We start from the raw sequence: 21,296 nt of genomic DNA on the forward strand, positions 1-21,296 counted from the left end.
TCAGAGTTAGCGTTCAAGAAGTTTGATGGTGAAGGAAAGCAGGGAAACAAAGTGTGTGAGAATCAAAGCTAGGTGGTAGAAAAGATGTTCAGTGTTTTATTTTTCTCTCTAGGATGAGAGAAGCTTGAGCATGCTTCTAGTCAGGGAGGGAAGTTGTCCAAGAAAGCACACGAAGGGTGACAGAACGGAGATGGTTTTTGGTCCATCGAAGTCAAGAGTACAAGACATGTAAAACAGCTTAGAGAGTTTCACCCAACAGAGACTAGAGATCCTTCCTTCCCTGATGGAAGAGTAAGGATGGAATATTAAAGAACATAAATTCATTGGAAGAGAAAGGCACTGGTAGTATGTATCAAGGACTGCAGAGATTATAAATTGTACGTTTGTAGTGGACCTGGGTGATAGAACTATGTGAGTTTCTGCATTCGTGCTCAGTACTGGGAATAAATAGGAGCAAGAGAAAAGAAAACAGTATTGGTCTCGTCCAGGATCGGAGAGGTAATAAAGTGGATATGACACATCAAGGGATGAGAAAACATAAAGATGACAATGTAGTTGAAATCATGAGATCAAGAAGTAAGGAAGTGCCAGGAAGACAGAGAAGGAGGCAGGAATGTCAGTGGACTAGAGGGATGTTAAAGCAGATCGATGACTTACCAGGAGTGAGAGTTGTTGGGAAGACAGGAAATTGAGGTCAAAGATTTAATTTAAGATTTTGGAGTTGGGACAGTTCTCCGTGATCATTATGTTGAACTGACTTGAAGATGAAAGTATTGGAAATAGGGCTCAGAACTGTAAGGATTATCAGTTCAGATGCTAGGATAGTAGTAGAGAATACGATAGAAGTAACCTGTGACCCAGGAGCCCAGATCCCCATTAGAGGGGTTGGGTTGATCTGGAAGTTCCAGTCTGGGCAGAAATGGTTGAATGTCATGATGAGTTGAGCTTGTGGAGCAGCATTCTTAAGATCTTATGGCCCCTGAGACACGGGTGCGATGGTCGGAGAATGAATGACTTCCAATGAAAAGGGTTAGAATCAGAGAAAATTAGGTTTTATGTTAGATGAGGGATGGAAATCCTGTTTGTGGGGAAAAAAAATATTAGCTAGAGTAGGCCTTCCATATAGGCACAGCAAAGGGTATTGTGACCGTTGTCACTGTAAAAGTGATGGGCCAGGGAGTGCAGGAAAGGGCTGGTCTCAGTGCCTCTGAAGCGTAGGTCGAAGAAAGTCCATCAGAGATTCTTCAGCTGGTGATTTTTCTGTAAAGAGGAATGTGAATTTTAATCATGCACGGAAGGTCTGCTTTCACGTAGGTGATTTGACAAATTATGTCAAATCTGAGCTTTTAGTGGGTGGAGGAAGCTATACTAGCTATGCCATAAATTTGGGTTCTTAAAGGAACATGCTTCTTTATTACCTTTTTTTTTTTTTCCTCTTAAGCTTTTAGTCCCATGTAAAACCTGATTCTTGCTTGGTACATGCGTGAATTGAAAACCGTATCTGACAAAGTAGGTTTGTTTCTACATTTCAGGAAGACCCTGGGAAAGTTGAGCATTCAGCAAACAAGCCTTATAAACCAAACAGATGAATTTCTCTGTAGTGTAGAGATAGCATGTAATGAAGTCTCAGCATCTGCAATGCAGACCTCCCCCAGACAGTTCGGACCCCAGGCTGACCCGAGTGCTATGGCGCTGGTGGAGTAGGTTCTCATTTGCCTTTTAGCAAGTTCTGCCCGCGAATAACACACAAAGTATGCAGGACCACTGTTGTATATTCAAAGTTGATTTGAAGTATTTGAATCAGATGATTAAGACTGTGTGTGTGTGTAAGTTCTAAAAGCTGTTGTGAAATTTTTGTTCGTGTAGCCACTCTTATTATGACAGCCTCAATAAAAATTTAAGGAAAATTTTATAAAAGCATTGTATCTGATTTGGGTAAAAAAAAAGAAAAAATTTTGCTTAGTGACTCAAAGAAAGAGGCATTAAGGAAACACCCTTTGATAATCAGGATATTCATACTTTGAAGGGGAAACACTGGAATGAAATACACATCAGCAAAGAAACTGATAGGCTGGTAAATCTAAATAAGTAATGGATGAGGGTAAAAAATACTATTAAAAATGATTATCTAGGTAGAGATTGTGGTTGAAAGATTCTAGGGCCCTTGTAGTACTTGAGAACATAGATTGATATTTTTTTAAGACATTATTTTCAAGTTGTATATCATTTAATTTTGTACATAGAAATAATGATAATCGTTTCCTACATTAGGAGAGAAAATCCACTTCCATTGTAGATTTGTGACCACCATGACTGAACCAAATACATTAATCAGTATGGTTTCTCAGGTTCTTAATGTGAAGTTGTTAGGAGGCCACAGAATGACTGACTCTTGCTTATTCTCAGAGAGAAGAACTCAGTCCTAACTCCTCTGTAACCTTACTCCTCCTATGCTTTCTCTGTTCCTCTTGTACTGAGGGGCAGACATGAAGGAAAAGCAGGATTTGGATCAAGGGTTGCAGAAAAAGAGGTTGTAGAAGGTTCTAATCTTAGAGCCCTCCTTCCCAGAGAACCAATGGTAGAAATGTTTGCCTTGGATGTGACTTGGAAGCCACTCTTTCACTGATAAGGGAATCTAAAAGGTGAAGAATCTCATGCCCTTATCTGTCCCCATCCCCCTACTCCGAAGATTTTGGGGTAGGGGTTGAAGTTCTTCCTGGAGTATTGGAACTAAAAAAACGAACTTGGTATGAGAAAACTGGTCATTGGTGTTAAGGCAGCCTTCCTTCCATTCTCCAGATGCCTTTATTCTTATCACTGAAAAGCTCTCAGTATTTACCTGCTATATAACTTGTTGGCTTTGATGAAACAGAAACCCTGACCTGAGTTTAGTGCAGGGGTGGGGGCTGGGGGATGGTGATTGAATCTTTGAGATATTTCCCTGTAGGACACGACACCAGAAGGTTCATACAGGAATTAGCGTCAGGTGCAGGCAGCTTTAGAGGAGTCATTATGTCCAATTTTCAGCTTTTGGTTAAATTTGTTCCTTTTATTTAGAAGGGATCCAAATTATGTACTTATATACTTACCGTTTGGTTAGACATGGCCCTTCCTCTGCCTAACTCATACTTGATTTGTTTGATTTTCATGCTTCACTTCTTTTCTCTAACTTTTCCTTGATCTTTGCCCTTTTCCCCACACTGGGATTGAGATGAGAGTCTTCCCTGCTCTCTGGTGTTGCACACTCTATTTTAGTGCCTCTCACACTGTGATTATCTTGTTTTCCTTTCCTGTCCTCATGTTTGCAAGCTCTTACAGAGCAAGTGATGTCTCACATCCCTTATCCAGTCCAGTTACTCATTCTCTCGGGTAATACCTGATACATGAGAAATAGCTCATTTAGATGTCATCTGTGAAAAGTTTCACGTGCATTTCTCACCTGGCTATGCATAGGGAAGATTCATTTTGATCTTATTGCCACTGCTCTAAAAAATATTTTTTGTTTGTTGCTTTGTTTTCTGGTAAAATTGTGCCCTTTTCTTGTAGTGCAAATACAGGCAGTTACTAATTTTTAACTAGACTGATTTGCTTGGGAAGCTGATTTTTATATTCTAGTACTTGAAAACACAAAAGCTTAAAGGAACTTTTTTGTCTTGCCATTTCCTAGGAAACAGAGGTCTACAACAGAATGAAGATAGAGAATACCACCTTGTCAAAGACATGGTGATAAATTATCGAGGGAGCAAGTGCTATTTGGCAATCAGTCTGTTTTCTAGTTCTGTGCCTTACTATATGAATTTGGGTAGGCCATTTAATCTCTTCTATAGAAGAGAGAAGGAGGAAGGAATCTTGTCAGATTATGCCTTCAGCTTTAATGCATGCTCTGAGCTCACAGCCTGTGCAAAGAAAAGAAATAATCCATTGGAATTCTGATAGGAAAGTGCTGCTGTTGCAAATAATTTTTTTTAAAGCTTTAAAAGGAACTATGTTGACAGTTCTTCACAGTTCCCTGTGGGAACTAAAGAAAGTAATTTTCTAATCCCTATTTAAATTAGATATTAGTGGTTTGTTTGTTTTAATTTCATTAAGTAATCTCTACACCCATTGTGGGGCTTGAAGTCACAACACCTACATTAAGAGTCGCATGCACTATGGATTTAGCCAGCCAGGAGCCCCTAGTGAGTTTTGTTGTTGTTGTGAAAAGCATCTAAACTTTAAGGAAATTGAGCAGTAAATACAAATTATAATTAATATCTAACATCTGGTTATAATCTTCCTACATCAGGTTCAAGATGTTGTTCCTATAACTAGTTATGACACTGCTGGCTCATTCCTTCTTTTGGGATGTAACAATGGATCAATATATTACATCGGTAAGCTTATGGGCATTTAACCCTGGTCCTATTTTATCTGAGTTTTTAAAAATAAAGTATTGCCTCCTTTAGTTTTAAGTAGATGCACTATTTTAATATTATTTAAAATTTTTGTTTTTTAGATATGCAGAAGTTTCCTTTGCGAATGAAAGATAATGATCTTCTTGTAACCGAGCTTTATCACGACCCTTCAAATGATGCCATTACTGCACTGAGCGTTTACCTCACACCCAAAACAAGTTAGTACATGGCAACGTTCTGAAAAGTTCTTGACAGTTTCTGAGAATTATGTTTATTTATTGGTTTATTATGCTAAAACCAATCCAGTCCTTTCTAAGAGCTGCAGTTCTAAGAGTATCATCTCTACTAGTCTGCAGTTCATGTTTGTTAGATGTTGAGGTTAGACGTGACCATTAAACAAGCATAAGCTGAGGTGGGAATAGAACTTTTCTTCTTCTGAATTATGTTTAAGTCATATCATCACAGTATTGACACAGTATTGATTATTAAAAACATGATTTGCACATTTACCTTCCTGTTTACCCTTAGCTGATTTTGTTTTGAAATTAGAAGCTTTCATTTTTTTTCAACTGAAAACAAGAGGGCTCTTAGACTGTTAATCTCTTTTGGATATTGCCTTGTTTCCCTGGGAAATGTTTAAGTTATGGGAAAAGACATTTTATTTTATGTTTAGTATCTGTAGCTTTCATTGGCTTTTAAAGACTATCGTAATGAAATTAACAAATCTTTAAATTAAGAATTTTTAGGGGCACCTGGGTGGCTCAGTCAGTTAAGCATCCCACTTCGGCTTAGGTCACGATCTCACAGTTCGTGGGTTTGAGCCCCGCGTCGGGCTCTGTGCTGACTGCCAGCTCAGAGCCTGGAGCCTGTTTCAGATTCTGTATCTCCCCCTCTCTCTGAGAAATAAATAAAACATTAAAAATTTTTTTAATTAAGAATTTTTCTATTTTTATATTATAGATTGAAAGACAAACATAATTGGAAATTGAAAATTTATCTATAATGAAAAGAATTCCAGAAAATACTAACGTGTGTCCAGTAATGTTAATAGAGTTGAATGTGTTACTTGTATAAAATCATAATTTTATTGAATTCATTGAAAGAAATCATCATCTTTAATGTGAAATAAATATTCTAATTTATGCAGATGATTTTGATTTAAATTGTAGTAGGACTTCAACTATTATGCTAAAATAGGTCAGCAAACTGCCCTTTTTATTGATAGTCTTACATATGGCCATTGGCTGCCTTTGGGCAACAGTCGACAGAGTTGAGTGCTGATGACAGACTGTACAGCATGCAGAGTTTAAAATACTTGCCAGCCAGCCTTTTACAGAAAGTTTGCTCACCTCTGCTCTAGAATGAGATGTACATTTTAAAAATCTAATTAAAAAGGGAGGAGAAAACTTCTTTTGCAGTGTCAGGGGGAGAATGAAGTCACTTTTTAGGTTATGAGAAGTGTTTCCTTTGGTTTTTTCTTTTTTGATTCAGATAGTTTTGGTGAGTCAGGAAGAATAACAAAGCTAAGAGGTTCTCTATTTGTGAACGTTAAGTATAGAGGCCACTGAACTCCATTCTGTCTTTAAATAGGTAGTAGAGTTTGGGCACTTTTAGTTTTTTTGTTTTTTTTTTTTTAATGCTTATTTATTTTCAGAGAGACAGAGAACATAGGGGAGGGGCAGAGAGAGAGAGAGAGAGAGAGGAGGAGAGAGAATTCCAGTCAGGCTCTGTGCTGTCAGTACGGAGCCCACTGTAGGGCTCAAACTCAGGAACCATGAGATCATGACCTGAGCCAAAATCAAGAGTCAGATGTTTAACCGACTGAGCTACCCAGGCACCCCTGGACACTTTTTTTGTTTGTTTGTTTGTTTGTTTGTTTGAAAAGCTACAGGTGAACTTGACATGATGAGCTGTACATGATTAGAAGAGACACCATAGTAAGTATGATGTAGGCAATGTTATGGGTGTATTTGTTTTAGAGCTAAATATTTTGAATCTGTTAAACAGTGTCTATGTGATTATTCAAGGAAAATTCAATAATCTAGCAAGAGTAAAAGTAGGGATGCCTAGGTGGCTCAGTCAGTTAAGTGTCTGACTTCAGCTCAGGTATGATCTTGTGGTCTATGAGTTTAGCCCCACTTTGGGCTCTGTGCTGACAGCCTGCTTCAGATTTTGTGTCTCCCTCTCTCTGCTCCTCCTTGCTCATGCTCTCTCTCTCTCTCTCTCTCTCACAAAATAAATCAGAAAAAAATTTTAAAAAATAGAAGTAAAACACATGGTCGTCTAGACTAGAAATAATATGGAATATTGCTTTAAGAATACTGTGTTGTATCAGTGGTATTCTTAGCATGTCAGATTTACTAATTCTTTAAACATTTATTAGGGACCTACTGTGTCTCAGGCACTCTGTAAGGATGATTGTGATTCAGTCTCTGCCAGTAACAAATAGAGATAGATAGACTTGGAAATAGAGGAGTTAGCATGTTACAGTTGCTGTGATAGAGCATAAAATACAGCCCAGGGGACAAGTGAACATATCTATCTGGGAGTGAGGGTTAGGAAATGAGGTAAAGGAAATCATGATTTGAAGTTAGGCAGAGAGGTCTTAGGGCTTCTGGGCTGAGCTGGATGTGGGGACTCAGAAAAACACTGCCTCTTTTATCACTGGGCAGTTTTCTTTCTGTCCTCATCTGATACGCCGCCTTTCCACTTTGACCTCGTGCAGGTGTGTCTGGTAACTGGATTGAGATCGCCTACGGTACGAGCTCCGGAGCTGTGCGAGTCATTGTTCAGCATCCAGAGACGGTAGGGTCGGGCCCACAGCTGTTTCAGACTTTCACGGTTCACCGAAGTCCTGTTACAAAAATCATGCTGTCGGAGAAGCATCTTGTATCAGGTAAAGTGAGGAGTGTGCTCATGTACCACCTTGCCTTGTGGGTAATTTTCCAGACTCTTACAAATGGAAAGAATGTATGTATATGTAAATTTAGGAAAGAGTTAACCGTATCTTTTACTTATTCTCTATTCTAATATTTTGTTCTCATGGCATGTTTACTTTAAAATATTGATCATAATACTGTTGAGATGGATTAGAGAAGTTTTCCAAGTATGAATTTTATATAAATTTGGTTATATTTTCTTAAGATTTAAAACTAAAGTTGTAGATTTATGTGTGTATTTGTTTGATCATTTTCTAAAAATATTAAAAACTAGTAGAATGTACAAAGAGATTATTTGAAGAGAATTATATTTCTGTGAGTTTGTTGTTTCTTAGTCATAAAGTTTTTTTAATGTAGATACTAATTAGATACTGTATTAAAAATGATACAGATTTGTAAGCTTAGGGAATGTGACAAAGTATAATGATCACAGAGGAAAATTCCATTGACGAGGTTCATTTCGTATGATGGTTTCTAAAAGGCTTCATTTTAATTTAATTTTGAGTCATATGTGTCTGTAGAGATTGCTTTTACATTAAATCTTTTGTAGATCAGTTCCTGCCTAACTTAAACTTTTTATAAGCATCATTTTCATCTATCAAGTTTGTTTATATGAAGACTACGTAATATTAAAGGTGATGCATCTTCCCCTGATCTACATTCTGAGTAAACTCTAAATGGAGCTGAAGTACCTTGTCCATGAATGGATGGATGGGTGGGCGGATGAGTGGGTGCATGGGTGGATGAGTGTGCTTTAATTGTTGGAGTATAAAGTCTAGTTATTTTGAGTATAATTGTACCTCCCTGAAATAATCAGTCTCCTCTTTAGACTTTCATAAAGCAACTTGCCTGCCTCACTGAAGAGAAGAGTTTTTCTCATGCTTTTGCTTGTTCGTCTTCTTTTGTCCAGTGACTAAGTGGTGGATTGCCTCAGAGCTCTTTCCTAGATTCTCCATTCTTCCTTGCCTGTAGTTTTCCTGAGGAAGTGAGTGTTCTCATCTATATGCCAGTGAGTCCCAGACTTTTTCACTTTGACCATTTGCAGAGCCCCAAACTTGTATATCCGGTGCCTGTCTCTGGTCATACATGTCATCGACATATCAGAATTAACCTGGATGAATGGTACTTTTGGTTTTTCTCTCAGAAGCCATCTTAGTACACAGTATCACCATCTGCTCATCAAGCTGAAAACCCACAAATCACCTTTGATTCCTTCCTTTCACCCACACAGACCTGTAATCTATCAGTAAGTCCTTTTAGCTTGGCTTCAACATATGTCACAAATCTGATCATTTGGCGTCCATTGCTGCCAACTTGGTAGCTCAGTTTATTTCTCCGCTAGATCACTGAGCTCAGTTTTTGTCTGTTTCTGGCTCGACTTATTTTTTTTTTTTTTATGTTTATCTATTTTGAGAGAGAGAGAGCATGTGTGTACGTACGTGAGAGAGGGGCAAAGAGGAAGGAAGAGTGAGACAGCTCCGTGCTGTCACCGCAGAGCCCAATGTGGGGCTCAATCCCACTTACCGTGATATCATGACCTGAGCCGAAATCAAGAGTCAGATGCTCAACCAACTAAGCCACCCAGGCACCCGTCTGTCTTGCCTTTCTATGGTACATATTTTTTATGGCACATAGCATCCAGAAAGATCTTCTAAAAATGTGAACCATGTCTGATTCCCAGTGGCTTCCTAGTATTAGTAAACTCATAGTGTTCTTCCTGTTATGAGTCCTGTGTTCTTTTCAGCTTCTTTTCCTCCCTACCCTTCACGTCACTTTTCTTACTGCTCACAATGCCCTAACCCTTTGGTTTTCCGATTTCTTAGAAATGCTGCAGAACTTTTGCACTTGTTCTTTTTATTTGCTTGGTTATCATCTGTCTCTCTCTTGTAGAATATAAGTTTTACAGTAACAGAAGCTTGCCCTGAGCATACTTCTTGACACATGAAAGATGCTGAATAAATGTTATGTAAAATGAGGTAATTTGATCCTGTGAGAAAATAAGATGGTTTTGCCAGGTTATTGTGATGACCACACTTAGACTCAGCAGTAATTGCTATTATTTTGATGGTGATGATGTTATTGCGGGATGTGACGCCAGAGAACTGCATTGTAAAATCTGCATTTTAACATCAAATATTTCATGTAGGTTTAAATTTAAATAAATTTGTCAAGAAAAATGTCCAGTTGAGCTAAAAATGTGGAGTATTTTCTGTGTGCTCAGTTACATCATTCTGCCACCTGGTGGTATCAACATGAATGTATTCATAGTCTTTTCCCGATAGTCAGTTTTCCTGTCTGAAATAAAACTGTAATGGTTATTGTTAACAAAGTAACCATAATTGCCTATTGAATCAGTTAAAAGTACTTAAGATGTTTTCTTTTTTTTTTTTTAAGGTATTTTTCCAAATCCTAGTAACCTTATTAGTGAAATAGGAAATTATTTTCCATGAAGCTGATAAAGCAGCCTAGAACTAAGTGTCTCCCTTCTCACCAGAAACTGACACCCTGAGACAGGAGAATTTTGTTATATAAGTAACACCTGTATACTTGGAATTTTTACTGCTATTTGTCAAAATTAAATTTCTAAAGTTTTATTTAAAATATGCAACTGTGGCATTTTACCCAGTGAGAAAGATGTATATATAAGAAAGTGGCATGCCACAAAAGTACATTTTTCGTGTGTGTGCATTAACAGTATCAGTTGTTGGTTTGTATTTTCTAAAGGAGTAGTTCCAGTTCCTCAGATCAAGAAACAGCAGAGGTAGGGTAGTTGGTAGGAGATATATCTTAATATGTATCCACTTAATATTATTTACATTAAAAAAAACTAATTGGAGTATGTTTTTTAAGTGCAGACTGCTTATATAAAATAGATCTTAACTTTATCTTAATTTTCCTTACTATAACTATGAGTAGGTGATAATAAGCTTTTTGACAAATGTAATTTGTGTCCATAAATTTTCAATAACTCCTGATCTAGGTTGTAGGTTGTTTAATGTTTAAGTAACACAAACAGAAGCAGTTTCTATGGTTGAAAAAAACAAGCTGGGTAACTCGTTTACTCTGCAGTTTAGCCACAGAACAGAATAGCATCTTTTATATTGCATGCCTTTTTTTTAAAAAAAACCTTTTCTCCAATTATACTTTACGTGCTACTCTTCTAAGGACCCATAGATTTACTTACATACCTTATGTTTGCATGGCCAACAGAAAAGAAAGAAGTATAATTTTAGGATAAAAGATGTCATTTGTCGCTCAAAATGTGCTCTGATCTATTCAATATAGATCATGGTTTAAAAAGTTAAAATGAGTTTATGAAAGTGGTACCGTTGGTGCTTACATATCTATTGAACAACTTCTTTATGTTCTCTTTCCTAGTGTGTGCGGATAACAATCATGTCAGGACATGGACAGTAACACGATTCAGAGGAATGATCTCTACCCAGCCAGGTTCCACTCCTTTAGCATCATTCAAGATATTGTCTCTGGAGGAGACAGAAAGCCATGGAAGCTATTCCTCTGGAAACGACATAGGTGGGCTGGACACTTCGGGGTGTTTTCAGATACTTGGTGGGCAGTGCAGAAGTAGTACGCGGACTGTAGATAGAAACCTAAAAATGAGTTTCAAATAGTTTTTCACTTTACTTTTTTAAAACAGAAATTTAGTGTGTTTTCTTACTTAGTTCTATACATTCACAAATTATAGCATTTTTTTGTTTAAAAAGTTGAGCAAAGTTTTCATCTATTTATCGTTTCCTTTTTTAAATACTCTTTCTGAATCTTTTGTTGATGATTAAAAGCCATGATAGCTGTGCACATTTGAAACTTGAAGGTTAGTTTCTTTCATTGCTAGTAACCTGAAAATAATTTTTTTAGTATTTATTTTTAGAGAGAGAGGGAGACACAGAATCTGAAGGCTCCCGACTTTGAGGGGTCAGCACAGAGCCCTGCATGGGGCTCAAACTCAAGAACCACGAGATCATTATGTAGGTCAACCGACTGAGTCACCCAGGTGCCCCTGAAAATAAAATTTGAATCTAGAACAGGGCTGGTGGTGTAATGTGCTAACTCTTTTGATTGCATTGCAGTGGCCATCAGGAAATAATAAGCATATCATCATTGATATGGTCTGACTTCAGCAAAAAAGTACATAAAGTTGATTTGACTTGTCCCTCTATACACCATACGACACATGTGTATGTGGATTCTCACACATACAAACATTTGCAGTCTTCACGGAGACAGACCTTTGTCTTTTTGGAAGAGTCTGTACGTTGTGTCTTCATTGTATGTAATAGGTCTGTAGGACCTATTTGTTAACTCGTGCCTTTTTGAACATTTTTTTTTATAAGCAGAAATTCTAGCACTGATAGGAGTACATTAGAGTTGTTTTATTAGAATTCTTTTATGTGAAACATTTAAATGTATGTTCATTCAGAATATGCTCCTACAGTAAAGAGTTCAAAAATAGTTACCGTTAAAAAAATAAAAGCTACTTAAGAGAATTATACTATGACAGTCTTAGTATTTTTAGAAAAAGAAATGCTCAGCCTTGTTGATTTTAACAGTTGCTCTGTGACCCAGTTATCTCTGTGATCTAGGCCTTGGAAGTTTAGTTTTATCTCATCAACAAATTTCTTGCCTGTTTTATTGAGATACAATTGACAGTAACATTGTACAGGTTTGAGGTGTAGCATCCACAGAATTTTATTGAGTACCTTTGCCCCAAGCATTAGAAATCTTAAAAAACAAAAATGCAGTGAACCTCCAGTCACAGTGTGGTGACCAGTAGAAACAAAAAGCAAACAGTTGCCTGGGGCAGAAGCACCAAGGGGCGATAGTGCTGCTCCCCATGCTGGGTGTTGGGGGACACACAGGCTCATTCCATTTTCTGGACAGGCGTTTGAGGTAGATATTATCCCCCACTTAACACTGATGGAAACCGAGAACACTTAGTAGAGGTCTCAGTGTTTGAACTGAGACACTAAGGGTGGGTAAGGCTCTAAAGTCTTACCTGGCAAGTTTGGAAAACGTCCGGAAGGTCCTGGATTGGTGGTACGTGGGTGAGAGTAGGAGCACATGGGACTGAGTGGAGACGCGGGCGTCAGGCCAGGCGGAACGTGGATAACGGGAACGAAAAGATGTTTGGAAACAGGCCTGTAAACTACAGCAGCCTTGTGAACTCTTTGAAAGAGGGCAGGGAGATTTTTTTTTTTCCTTTATAGTTCTCATTTGAAAACATTTCTTAAGAGGTGGACATTCAGGTTAGTGGAACAGAATAGAAAGCCCGGCGTCTGTAGGCATGTGTATATGGGTGGAATCCCGATTGCAGCGGCAGATGAGTAATGAATACTGGAGGCAGCCGTGAAAGAAAGGAGTAGTGGAGCTGGTTAGAAGTTCAAAGTCCATCTTTTTGACTCCCTACTTTCTTCTTCCCCATTGAAGATAGGAGACACCTGAGGATATTTGTGTTCTGAAGGAAAGGAGCCAATTTGGAGAGAGGAGAGGGAGAAACTTTAAGGAGGGGAAGTGTGGGTAATTGAATTGAGGCACAAAGAGTTAAGCTATGTAAGCAACTCATACGAAGATAGTTTGAGAAAAAGAAAAGTCCCAGAATCCTTACTCCTAGTTATTTTATCCATCATCGCTATTTTGACTTTGGTTATGGGTTATTAAATGAGGACTCTCATTTCATCTCAATAGAATTAGACTTCAGAAAATTGTCGAGTAGCTGAGCAACTGCATAGCTTAGTGAAGAGCCAGGCATCTTGGGTTTAAACTCCAGTTCCTTTAGGTAGGACCTCTGAGAGCTTTGGTTAAGTAATCTCTTGGTGCCTTAGTTTACTCATCTGTAAACTAGAGATCATAATAATGTATCTCTTACGTGTGATGATTAAAATGAGTTACATGCAGAGCATTTACTGTGACACACAGTAAGCATAATGTAAGTATTTGCTGACTAATCAAGATGTTATTGTCCCATTTATTAATTAGGTATGATTCATTTAAGATGAAATTGTATCCTACATCACATAGTTTTTGTGAATAATGAGTTGGTATTATTTTAGCTAATGAGAATGATGAGAAACAAGAACTACTAGTTTTTATGTTTTCCATGAAACACACTTTTTGTAATGTCTTTCAGAATCTTTCTAAAATATATGAGCCATTTACCTGCTTTGCCAAGTACAGGAAAGTAAAAATAGTCGAATCTTTCTTTTTAGATTGAAAACCACGCGGGATACAATAGGCTTCTTCTAGTTAATTAATTGTTTGTTTATTTTTTTATGTATTATTGTTATTTTAATGTTTATTCTTGAGACAGAGAGAGACAGCAAGAGAGGGACACAGACTCCAAAGCAGGCTCCAGGCTCTGAGCTGTCAGCGTAGAGCCTGATGCGGGGCTCAAACTCACAAGCCGTGAGATCAGGACCTGAGCTGAAGTCGGATGCTCAACCGACTGAGCCACCCAGGCGCCCCAATGAAATTCTGTTTAAGAAAGTTACCCTTTATTTCTTAAGATTTTGCATTTAGCTTTTCAAGAAAGAGTAAAATTCATACATAAAGTAATTTTATTTATACGTACGTTTTCTAAAGCTGTAAGAAATGGCACACATTCTGAAAGATAATAGATGTAGAGCCTGTATTTGAACAGATCTTGTACTGGTGCTGTAAATGTAGCATTTTCAGCAGACTAATGCCTTCAGCTTTAATAGCCTTAGTGCATAAAATCAAATTTGAAATATTATATAGTTCTTTTAAAAATGATTACTGCGAGTTGGAGTATGTGCAGCACTGTTTTTTCTGTCTGAGTTGGACGTGGACTAAAGGTCATGTGTTGACAGGTGTGAAAAGTGCTTTTTTGTTTTAGTATTGACATGTCTTTTGTTCAGTGAAACCAGTGGATTTCAGTTAACTTCTTTTGACATTGTCTGTTATTTGACCCAAGGGCCTTTTGGAGAACGAGATGATCAACAGGTGTTTATCCAGAAAGTTGTTCCCATCACCAACAAACTGTTTGTAAGACTCTCATCTACTGGGAAAAGGTAAAACTTGGCTTTATTTGTTTTCAGAAGTCACTTATGTTTTAAAACAAACAAACATGTAATTTGGCACACTGATAAAAGCACTACCAGAAGCAGATTGTTGAAAAAAGAAGTTTAGTCATTATCTTGTGATCTTCTTAGCTTAAATTAAGACAGTATATTTAGTACATTTCCTCTAGGATTTATTTATTTCACTGATCCTGTGGATAATTAAGAAGGATGGGTGTGTAACAGAGTGAGAACCCATGAATTTGATGGCCGACATCTGAGTTAAATCCTGTTTTTGGCACTTCCTCTTACTAGCTGTATAAATTCAGTTTATCACTTTGTTTCTCTCAGCCGCCAGTTTGTTTATAAAATAATGTTCAGCTACCTTGGAAGGATGTCATAAGATACAATGAGTTAAAAACTCATTTTTGTAAGGAATACCTTTCATGGGCCTGGACACTAACAGATGCCCAATAGAAATTAGTTTCCCCTTTTAACATTTGACTGAAATTGTACATCTTTCAAATATATATATGTATAGTCAAACCTCAGACATATTGAGCTGTACATTTCTTTTCTTTAAAAATAAAAATTTTTGCATGCCAAACAAGTAAAAAAGGTAGAATTCGTATTAGTAGTCATTAGGGAGGTTATGGATTTTCATACTAATGTTACTAATGCTACTGCTGTTGTTACTCTTCAGCATATTGTCATTTCCTAATATTTTAATGAATAAACTCTTGGAGATGATAAATTTTCTTTCCATCAAAATTCTTTGCATATAGTCATCAGCAATTGTTAAATGAATTGATTCTAGAGCGTGATTTTTAAGTTCTAAACTACTTTTGTCACTTTTTTTTTTTTAAGGAAAGTATATTAGAAGCCTCTAATGTAGTTAGAGATCAAAATTTATCATGAGAAATATTATAAATCACTGATTTATCATTTTCTCTGCATATTAGTGAAGATGCTGCCAAACATTTCTTACAACTGCTGCATAACATCCTCTAACAATGTATTTCCTTTCCTTGTTCGGTTCTCACGTCCTCCCTCTTCTGTTATATTAAACAGTAGCAGGGTGTTATCATCTACAGTCTCTGCATGACAGAACAAATTCGGTAAATTTTAACTTCATGATTCCATAGGAAGAGTTGTACTTATAAAAATAATCAGAAATTACTTTGGGGGTGACTGGGCAGCTTAACCGGTTAAGCGTCTGACTTTGGCTCAGGTCATGATCTCGCAGTTTGTGAGTTTGAGCCCTTTGTCGGGCTCTGTGCTGACAGCTCAGAGCCTGGAACCGGCTTCGGATTCTGTGTCTTCCTCTTTGTCTGCCTCTCCCCTGCTCACGCTGTCCCTCTCTGTCTCTCAAAAATAAATGTTAAAAAAAAATAAAAAGAAAAGAAATTACTTTGTAGAATTAAATAGAAAACCAGCCCTTTATAGGGTGCCTGGTGGCTCAGTAGGTTAAGCATCTGACTTGATCTCAGCTCAGGTCATGATCTCATAGTTGTGAGTTTGAGGTCCATCATTGGGCTCTGCACTGACCGCACGGAGCCTGCTTGGGATTCTCTCTCTCTCCCTCCTTCTCTCTCTCTCTCTCTCTCTCTCTCTCTCTCTCTCCCTCTCCCTCTCCCCCTCTTTCTACCATTCCTTCCTCCAGCTTTCTCAAAATAAATAAATACACATTAAAAAAATCCCCTTATGAGGCTGATGCTAAGCAAAGCTTTTGTTTAAGTCATTCAGATTTTTGATACTGAGAAGTGAAATGAAAAGGTTTTATTTCAAGTGGGCAGGGGCAGTACCTTGTCAGCATTTAAAAGAAGAAGGAATTCTAAGGAATCTAGCCCACAGGAAAAACAAAAAAAATCATGTTTATTTTCAAGCACATAGGTTTATATTTTGATTTATTTTGATTTAAATGTAAACAGTAATTTAGATTTTAAAAATATTTATATTAGTTTATAGGTATTATTAAAAATAAACATAATTCACTGCATTAAGAAGAGGAAAACCATTTGACAGTTCCACACCCATTTATGGCTTAAAAAAAAGAATCTTAGTGCCTAAAATAAAGGACAAGTTTTTTAATCTGATAATAATGCCTACAGAACCAGTTCTAGTAAACTTTGCACGCAGTGGTGAAATACTGAAAGCTTTTCCCTTAGGTAGGGAATGAGTAGGATGGCCTCTCACTGGATGCGGGTGTCCAGTACGTAACCTTCTCCCTCGTCTTCTGCCGTGTTTGCCGGGAAGCTCAGCTGCGCTTCGTACTCCGTGTTTCTCACACTGATAAGAATGGTATTTCCCCTTCCTCCTTTACTTTCTGACTTTGCATTTGCCTGGTACTATTTATTTGTGTACTTATTTATTTATTATTATTTTTTTTTTTTTGAGATGCCTCCTTGTGTAGTAGTCTGGGGTAAAAAATTCAGTCAAGCATAATTCAGTCAACTCTTACACGATTTTGATAAATTATTTGCTGACATTAGTCCTTGTATTTTTTTATTTGTCAAATGTAAATGATAACTGATAATTGTTCTTTCTAGGTTCTTTTATCCTTTATGGAAACCAATGCAATAGTTAAAAAGATTGTTTTAAAAAGTTACGAATCTTATCTTAGTGGAGGATACTACTTAGACCTCTCCATACAACTGTACATTTTTTTTCTGGTTTCAGACTTTTAATTTGCACATACATTTTAAATGACATCTCAAGATCTTTTCCAGTATCTTACCTACTTGCTTTGTTTCTGCCTTTTTAGTTTGTAACTTTTTAGTTTTGTAGCTTCCTTTTAAGGAATTCGTTCCCATCAAGGTTTTTACCTGGAGTTTTTTTTTTTTTAAGGTTGACTTAAATTATTTGTGTTATTTCATAATTATTTAAATATGTTGTTTTATAACAGCCTTTTCTCTAGACTCAAAGAAACAAGGCTTGAATCTTATTTCTGTGACTTGTCTTGAACTTCTGAGATCTGTTTTATATATATAAAATATTTAACTCCAATTTGCTAATAAGCAATTAATTTCAAAACTCTGAATTACAACATGTTACTTGTCCCCATGGTTTACAACTATACAATATCTTTTGCAGAATCTGTGAGATCCAGGCTGTTGACTGTACAACAATATCCTCGTTTACAGTGAGAGAATGTGAGGGTTCCAGTAGGATGGGCTCAAGGCCAAGGCGCTACTTGTTCACAGGCCACACAAACGGCAGCATTCAGATGTGGGATCTGACCACCGCGATGGATATGGTCAACAAAAGTGAAGAGAAGGGTAGGTCCATGAGGAAAGTTGTTTGTCCACAAGGTGATCAGCTTCTGACATAAGTGATGATAACGAGTGTGTGTTTTCCTTAGACGTAGGTGGTCCAACTGAAGAAGAGCTACTCAAGTTACTGGATCAGTGTGACCTGAGCACATCTCGCTGTGCTACTCCTAACATCAGTCCAGCCACTTCTGTGGTTCAGCACAGCCGTCTCCGCGAATCAAGTTCTAGGTAGGGTACAGAGTTGTGGATCGTATGAGTAGTTGAATTGATTGCTTTTGGGAAAATTGGCTGAGATATTGTAATCACATAGTTGTTGAAAGCATCATTTTTCAAGGCATTTTTTTTTTAAATTATTTTTTTAACATAGTTTATTGTCCCAGTTGGTTTCCATATAACACCCAGTGCTCATCCCAAGTGCCCTCCTCCATGGCCATCACCTATTTTCTCCTCTCCCCCACCCCCATCAGCCCTGAGTTTATTCTCAGTATTGAGGACTCTCTCATGGTTTGCCTCCCTCCCTCTCCCCAACTATTTTTCCCCTGCCCCTCCCCCATGGTCCTCTGTTAAGTTTCTCCTGTTCCACATATGAGTGAAAACATACAGTAACTGTTCTTCTCTGCATGACTTACTTCACTCAGCATAACACCCTCAAGTTCCGTCCACATTGCTACACATGGCCAGCTTTCATTCTTTCTCATTGCCATGTAGTATTCCATTGTATAGATAAACCACATCTTCTTGATCCATTCGTCAGTGGATGGACACTTAGGCTCTTTCCATGTTTTGGCTATTGTTGAATATGCTGCTATGAACATTGGGGTACATGTGCCCCTATGCATCAGCACCCCTGTGTCCCTTAGGTAAATTCCCAGCGGTGCTATTCCTAGGTCATAGGGGAGTTCTATTGTTAATTTTTTGAGGAACCTGCATACTGTTTTCCAGAGGGGCTGCACCAGTTTACATTCCCACCAACAGTGTAGGAGGGTGCCTGTTTCTCCACATCCTCGTCGAGGCATATCTTTAATTCAGACTTGATTGATACTCAGTTTTCTTAAAACATTTTACTAAATTTCTTACCTGCAGGCATATCTGGTTCTTTTCATAGAAGAATATTTTTTCAGGAGCATCTGAGAGGCTCAAATGCTTAAGTGGCTGACTCTTGATTTCCACTCAGGTCATGATCTCACGGTTCATGAGTTTGAGCCCCACATTGGGCTCTGCATTGACAGCATGGAACCTGCTTGGGATTTGTTCTCTCTCAAAAATAAATAAACTTAAAAAAACATTTTTTAAAAATATTTTTTCCCTTTAACTTTGTGAATTGCTACCAATTTGGATGCCTGTTATGTGATCAGGAGTTCATTCAAAGGAAATTAGAAAAAGCACATGTCACCTTGAATAGTGTATGGAATTTTTGTTCCTGTAGCCTTAGGGAAATATTAAAGTGATTACGTCAGCTCTCAAAGCTTACATTTGGTTATTTTGTACTTCTGATACAGTGGCGTCGTTTATCTTCTGGTTACCACATTTTTAAAAATTCCAAAATTTGAACCCAGGACCAAATACTAAATTATATTGGTTCCCTATAGGTTTTAAAAGTTTCGTCCCCCGCCTCCCAGCTTTTTTCAGCTATTCAGAATTTCAGATTCACTGAATATATGTATGTTATTATTTGCATTGGTAATTTGATAAGCACACACACACACATACACACATACTAATCCATAATATAGAGTACTTAATAAGTACATTTTTATATATAGAAATAAAGATATGCATTCTTTATATACTTAAATAATATCCTTTCCTTATAGTTTAATTAATGAGATGTGCCCCTGAAAATCCCAGAAAGTTATCTGAACTGTAATTTTTTTTTATAATAACTGTATTTCAGCCTCCAGCTCCAGCACCATGAAACCATCCACGAAGCAGCTACTTATGGTTCCGTTAGGCCTTACAGAGAGAGTCCTTTGTTAGCAAGAGCAAGGAGAACAGAGAGCTTTCACAGTTACAGGGACTTCCAGACTGTTAATTTGAACAGAAATGTAGAACGAGCTGTCCCTGAAAATGGTAACTTGGGTCCAATACAGGCCGAAGTACAGCGGGCAACAGGGGAATGTAGTGTATCGGAGAGAAAGTCTCCTGGAACAGAAACGAAAAGTTTGAGAGAACCAGATAGTGGATTGGAAGTGCATAAAGTAGCTGAAGGTCTAGAATCTAAGAAAAGGTCATCAGAAGAAGAAAATGAAAATAAAGTGGAGTTAAGGAAGAAAGGGGGATTTGAAGGAGGAGGGTTCCTTGGAAGAAAGAAAGTTCCGCATCTGGCGTCCTCACCCAGTACTTCGGATGGAGGAACGGACTCCCCAGGCACCGCGTCCCCGTCTCCTACAAAGACCACGCCATCTCCTCGGCATAAGAAAAGTGATTCTTCGGGTCAAGAGTACAGCTTGTGAAAACTTACCAGAATGAATAGTTCTGTTAATTTAGACGAAAGTTCAAAACTTTACTGGATTTCAGTACATTAGCTTTTACACCAAAACTTTACAAATTAAAACTGGAGTTCATTCAGTATCTTTTTAAACAGAAATTACCTGGAGTAAGGAGATAAAATAATTGTATCTCTTTTCACCTTTTGGAAAGTTTTTTTTTAGTTTTACAAGTACATTTAACAAGATTGTTTGTAAAAAAAAAAAAAAAAGTAAGTCCATTTCAATATTTCACTACTCTCTGGATGTTGGAAGCAAAGTACCGAGTCTGACTAAGATGGTGCCCACATCCGAGCATCCTCTGAGGGCACAGGGACCAGCAGTGCGTTCCTAACCCCCATAATGCTTGAGGTCTGGCTTGCAAGGTCATGTTAAGCAACTCCCATTAATTCTCTTTGGAACTTAGTCTCCTAGCACTTATTGTGATTGCCAAGTGTTTACCAGATATTTAATGAGGTGCTACGTTTGTGAAAAAATATCATCTAATTCAAAAAACACTATTGATGTTGAACACCAGATAACACTGTATAGTAGTCAGTCCCTTGGGGTATTTTTTTTTTTAATTGTGGATCATTATCTGATTCTCATTTTTGGAGTTCGTAAGTCTTAGCAAGCATCACCCATGTTAATACCAAACATCCATTTTTAACTTCCTTTAAAGTTGGAGGGGTGTCTGTTTGAACAGGTGAAGTAACAATAATAATCCAGGACCGAGCTTTGAGTGCCCGGAAGGGAAACCATACTAGTTGTTAGTCTGCCTTCTTTTATTTAGGATCCACCATATTTTCCCCCCACTGTTAATAATGAAGATAATCAAGTTAGAACATTGCCATTTTGTTAAGCGTGTGAAACTGCAATTCTCAATTTTTGGTTAAAGGTTTTGGCTGCTGTAAAAATATTATTTTAAAATATATTTTGAATTGCAAGAACAAAAAAATTTTTGTACTTTTTTTCATTTAATTGGCATAATTTTCAAGTTTCTGCAAATAGGGTAATTGTAAATTTAAAGCATTAAGCGTTTATTGGTGAATAATGTATATATTCCCATTCCAAGAAATATTAAGTGAGTGAAGCCAAAATAAATCCTTTAAAGTTTACTATATTGCTAGTGATTTCACAAGTCCTCTTGTATTTATTTATCAGTTAAGTCTAATAAAAATGATTAAGACTA

General features: G+C 37.4%; 1 protein-coding gene across 5 annotated transcripts in view; it reads left to right on the forward strand.

Annotated features, from left to right (window-relative positions):
• Positions 1-21,296, forward strand: part of KCTD3 (potassium channel tetramerization domain containing 3) — an 81,922-nt gene extending 60,626 nt beyond the window's left edge. For all 5 annotated transcript variants that reach the window (XM_077759405.1, XM_077759412.1, XM_077759427.1 and 2 more), the window contains 8 exons: positions 4,286-4,373; positions 4,496-4,612; positions 7,120-7,290; positions 10,712-10,867; positions 14,283-14,379; positions 17,461-17,645; positions 17,729-17,867; positions 19,534-21,296. In XM_077759405.1, coding sequence (XP_077615531.1) covers positions 4,286-4,373; positions 4,496-4,612; positions 7,120-7,290; positions 10,712-10,867; positions 14,283-14,379; positions 17,461-17,645; positions 17,729-17,867; positions 19,534-20,092 — 1,512 coding nt within the window. In that variant the 3' untranslated portion in view covers positions 20,093-21,296. The remainder of the gene's footprint in view (positions 1-4,285; positions 4,374-4,495; positions 4,613-7,119; positions 7,291-10,711; positions 10,868-14,282; positions 14,380-17,460; positions 17,646-17,728; positions 17,868-19,533) is intronic.

Source organism: Crocuta crocuta, unplaced genomic scaffold (genome assembly GCF_008692635.1).
Source record: "Crocuta crocuta isolate KB4526 unplaced genomic scaffold, BGI_CrCroc_1.0 scaffold556, whole genome shotgun sequence".
Taxonomy (NCBI): domain Eukaryota; kingdom Metazoa; phylum Chordata; class Mammalia; order Carnivora; family Hyaenidae; genus Crocuta; species Crocuta crocuta.